At 42.7% G+C, this 4,869-nt stretch overlaps 1 protein-coding gene across 1 annotated transcript; it reads right to left on the bottom strand.

Moving 5' to 3' along the window:
• Positions 1 to 362: 362 nt before the first annotated feature.
• Positions 363 to 4,475, bottom strand: myog (myogenin). The gene is made up of 3 exons (XM_078546218.1): positions 3,966 to 4,475; positions 2,795 to 2,894; positions 363 to 743 (listed from the first exon to the last, which is right to left on the bottom strand). Exons 1-3 carry the CDS (start codon positions 4,473 to 4,475, stop codon positions 613 to 615), a joined length of 741 nt encoding a protein of 246 aa, XP_078402344.1. The 3' UTR covers positions 363 to 612.
• Positions 4,476 to 4,869: the final 394 nt, after the last annotated feature.

The raw sequence follows: 4,869 nt of genomic DNA, 5'->3' as shown, positions 1-4,869 counted from the left end.
GCAAGTATTTGGGCCTTATTCCATAAAGTGATCTGAGCAGGGCTATCAAAAGCCTTGTAGAAGGAAAGACAGCAGCAGCACAATAACAATGCAATTTACAGTAAAATGTAGTTCTGTGGATGGGTATAGAAGAACTTGATGCGCACAGTCTGATATTTGTTTTAATTAAGTTTTTGTTTTTGTTAGGGGTGGGCTGCTCTCTACCCTTTCAATTTGTTATGGATTCCAGTAATTGAGCCAAATCATTTAAAACGTTTCCCTCAATAATGCAACGTTTGAAATATTTTATCACAATAACTTTATTGTAAAAAGCAAAATAATTTAGCAAAAAATCCAAGTAACAAACTCACTCAAAACAAATGAATAGTAAAAAGGAGAAATGTATATTTACAACAGTAATTTCGGACTCTTTAGTTACAAAAGCACACATTGGTCATAAAGCTCTATAAAAAGGATTGGCCATTTTAAACAGGTTTAAGAATTAGGAATGATTTTTTTTCTAATAAAGCAACCCTTTTGAGTCAACAAACCTTCTGCACAACACACATCAAAAATGTATAAAAATAAAAAAGCTTCCTATTATAAAAAGACACATGGAGCAAATGCTATCGATCAGTTTGGGGTGTTGTCCTCCAAGTAGCTATTTGGCGAATCCTCTGGTGTGATACTGTCTACTATGGAGGAGAGAGAACACAAGCTGGTACTTCCAGATGACTGGACCTTATTCACAGATAGCAGGTGATCTAAAAAAAACAACAAAGGTAATGAATTTGAGTCACATTTGTTGATTAACAATCTGAAGTATTACATCATGGAAACATTGGTGTTTGAATTCTGACAATTAGAATGGGAGAGTAAAAGATGCACTGGAGCTTGTGCCATTATTGCCTGTTGGAAAGTAACCATTTCCTTCTCAAGAAACACTGCCGGACATGGGACAAATGATGTAACTATAGAAGTCTGAAATTCTGTTCATGCCCTGGCTGAAGACATGTCTTCTTAGTTTGAAGCTTAAAACGTAGCAATGAATCTTGATCAATTCCAGTGATAATTGTTATGACAGACTGGGCTGCATTATCCCTGCTCTCTCTCCTTGGCCTTTGGTACTGTTGATCCCCCCATCTTCCCTCTACTGCCTTTCTGCTGTGGTCTACCTCTGTGACATTACTCTTTCGTGATTCCATTAGTACAGGTTATAACAGAGTCAATGCATCTTTAGCAATGGCTTTTATTTCCAATCCTAATATTCCATCCTTGGCCTCCACTTATTCTTCAACTATATGCTGCCTGTCAGCACCGTTATCCATCAGCATGTCTCAACTTCCATCCAGGTGTAGCCCTCCAATATCATCCTCAACTGCTACTGTGCTGCCCAGTTGCCTGGCTGAAAGTTCCTTCAGCTCAACATTGAGAAAAGCAAAGTTGTCCTCTGTCTGTTTCCTGACTGCTTCCTCTGTCTGAATCTGATAGTGCTAGTCACAACATGCCGTACTCACACTAGTTGCATTTCAAACATCATATCCAGTTCTTCAAGAGAGTTTTTGTCACCACCAGTATTGTTCACCTCATGCTCAATTCCCCTGATGGCTCCTCCACACTTTAATCACCTGTAGTCTCAACGTTTGCACCCTACTAATAATCCACCTTCCAAACTCCAGCCTGCACAAACTGTAACTTATCCAGTACTCTACTAGCCACATCCTATCCCATACTACATTCTGTTTGATATTGTCCTTCACTGGATCCCCCTCCCTCAGCACGTTGCTTTCGATATCTTTGCCCTTGTTTACAAATTGATTAAATGCCTAACTCCAGCCTTATTCTGCAAGCTCCTTCAGCCCAAATGCCCAGTTCTCACCTTCAGTTCTTCTGACCTTGGTTTACCGTGGCTTCACCTTTCTCCTGTTCCACCATTAATGGTAGTGCTTCAGTCATTTGTGTCCTCAACTCAGGAAATCTCTTCCTAAAACATTCCTCTTCACTACATCTCTTAGCAGATTTGAATTTCTGCTTAAAAACTATCCATTTCACCAGGCCACTGTTCCTCTCCTGATTTTACTCTCCAGTATTCAATTTTTCCCCTTGCGAGCTGCCTTGGGAGACTTCATTATGTTAAAGGCAAATCAAGTTGTGTGACTCAGATACATTGTACTTCAGGCCTGAGAACCAAGTTATGAGTGTTTCATTTGGAGCCCTTGAGAAGATTAATTTTACTGGTTCAGAGCTGGTGATTATGCGGGGGAATGATATCTGGTGGTGGTGTGGCTCACTTCCCAGTCCACTAAAGCCTGCTTGCTGGTGGGCTGGTCAAAGAAAGCTGATGAAATCTATGCAGGCAGTGATAAGCTGGACTGTACTATCTCCCTGGCTGGCCAAAGTGGTGTGGGCACTCTACAACAGTTTTGTTGCTGTCTTTACGCATAGTTTTTATGCAATGTGAAATTTTGCCCTCTTTTAAGAGGAGTTATTATTTGAAAGGTGGATGTAACGCGTGAAGAATTAAAAGCACAACATTACAACGCATTAGACAAGATAATGAGATGATGGGCCATTGGCTAGAAATGTACCTTCTAGGACCCAAACTAGCTCCAACTGCGGAAGTGCACAATATATTTCCACTTCACTGATTTATTAAGTGAATCTGCATTAACAGAATAATTCAAAATATGGAGACGGGGCTTTTGTTTCTACATCGGAGGTGGGCCGTAATGTGTTCAATGTTGTCAAAGGTGATATGGTTCCTCACTGGAAATAAAAAGAGTTTCCCACCAATCTATTTATGGACTGTACCTACCCCTGGGATTGTTGTACGGGGTGTTGCAGTGATCAGAGGAGCTGCTCCACTCGGGGCTGCAGGAGGCACTGTTTGATCCACACTCGCTGGGTACGCCGACCTACAATTGCAGTAATGGAAAAATGACCAGGGGTGGATGGCATTTATAGACTATTTATAGCAAAAGTCAAACTGCCTTCGGATCTACAGTCTTCTGAACTTGCAGAATGACGGTATTTCAAGTTTATTGTTTTCTTTCAACAGCTGTTCTAAACACTCCTCAAAACCCCCGTTCCCTGTGTGAAGCTGTGATCAAATCAAATGTTTCACATGTGAAATATTGACCCCTTTCCACTGATGCATCTGTCAAAATCTGTTTAGCGTCCATTTACAGGATTCCATTTACAGGTATTATTATGTTTCGATCAACTTCTTTCAGTAAAATTGCATAATTAATGTACTTCATTGGCTGTAAAGCGCTTTGGGGCGTCCTGAGGTGGTGAAAGGCGCTACAGAAATGTAAGTCTTTCTTTGTCCGTCCCACGAGACAAAGCCGTCACTTCAAGCTTTTTAAATGAGTGTTTTCGTCCCGCTGTCGTTTTAAAATATTTGAGTCCTTTAGAGTGGATACTTAAAATTCAAACTCGACTAAAACCTGTCTAGCCTTCCGGATATCTACACAAGACCACTTTGATATTAATGTCATTTTTTTAAATAGAGCAGTGATAAGGTAAATGGGGTCTGAGTGGATTACAGTTAGGGACTGCAGAGACCAGACCTTGCTGAACTTTCTGAGCAGGATTCCCCACATTACAACAGTGGCAACGCTAAAAAAAGAGCTAACTGGTTATAAAGCGCTTTGGGACGTACTGTGGTGGTGAAAGGCGCTGTATACAAAGACTGTTTCTAACCTTCGAAAATAAAGTTTACTAGACTGTAGAACAAAAAGGCCAACAAGAGGCTAGCTTTTCTTTAAAACAAAAACAGTTTACAATCCTGGAGATGGTGCCAGAGCAAAGCTGGGTGATGAACTCCATCCACTCATCCCAAACTATTGACCAGTGTCCAGTCCATCAACTGGTGGGTTTGCTCAGGGCAGGTCTCCAGGGTTGTCAGGTTGGCTATGCTGGTTCTTGTGGTATCTAGACTGGACTGTTTGGTCCATCCCTTCTGCTGTGTGCGGGATACTTGCCGCTTGGCGTGTGCTGCTGCCACTGTAGTGCAGTTTGTCCTGCTGGTTCAAGGTGCTGAGCAGAGCTTGGAGTCTCTCGATGTACTGGATGGCGCTGCGGAGGATCTCCACCTTGGGCAGTCTCTGGTTGGGGTTCAGCAAAGTGCTGCGCTTCAAAGCCTCGAAAGCCTCGTTCACTTTCTTCAGCCTCCTCTTTTCCCTCAGGGTAGCCGCCTTCCTCCTGTCCAAGGTCACTGATTTCCTCTTGCAGGTTTTGCACGCCCACAGCAAGCACTGGCCGGGGCAGCCCTGTTGCTGCTGCTGCTGCTGTTGCTGTTGGATCTCCGAGACCGGGTACACGTGCTCCTCCAAGCCGGCTTCCAGTGATCTGGCATCGGTGCACAAACCAGTCCCCAGCCGCTCCTGGTATACGGGTTGCTCAAACCCTTGCAAACGGGAGGGGAACACATTTTCGTTGTCGAAAAAGCGTTGGTCTGTAAAGTAATAAGGGTTGGTTTCGAAGAGCTCCATTATCAATGGGGCTTTTCAGTCTCAAGTTATCTCAAGCACCAACTGCAGAAGAGTATGTCGACGCCAACTGTTGGGTGGCATTTAAAGTCTCCGCTGGCATGAAATCACTGAGATATATATAGAAAGCGCAGAAATTCTATCCAACCCTTTAGCTGTCGTCGTGCATCAGAACTTCAGCCTGATTTCACCTATTCCCTGGAGTGCGGCGGCGAATTGACTGAAAAGTTATGACCCGAATGATTTTTTAAAACAAGTCTTCGTTTTCGAACACAACTATGCTGAGGTCAAAGTTGGAAACTCGCTGTGCTTTCTTTCGTGGTCAATAATATAACAAATCTGTTCAGGGTTTCTTAAAATCTCCACATGGACGAATTAATGTTCTTCCTGAATGATA

The sequence above is a fragment of the Cetorhinus maximus genome, chromosome 8, assembly GCF_964194155.1.
Source record: "Cetorhinus maximus chromosome 8, sCetMax3.hap1.1, whole genome shotgun sequence".
Classification (NCBI taxonomy): domain Eukaryota; kingdom Metazoa; phylum Chordata; class Chondrichthyes; order Lamniformes; family Cetorhinidae; genus Cetorhinus; species Cetorhinus maximus.
This window is presented reverse-complemented; position numbering and strand designations above follow the sequence as displayed.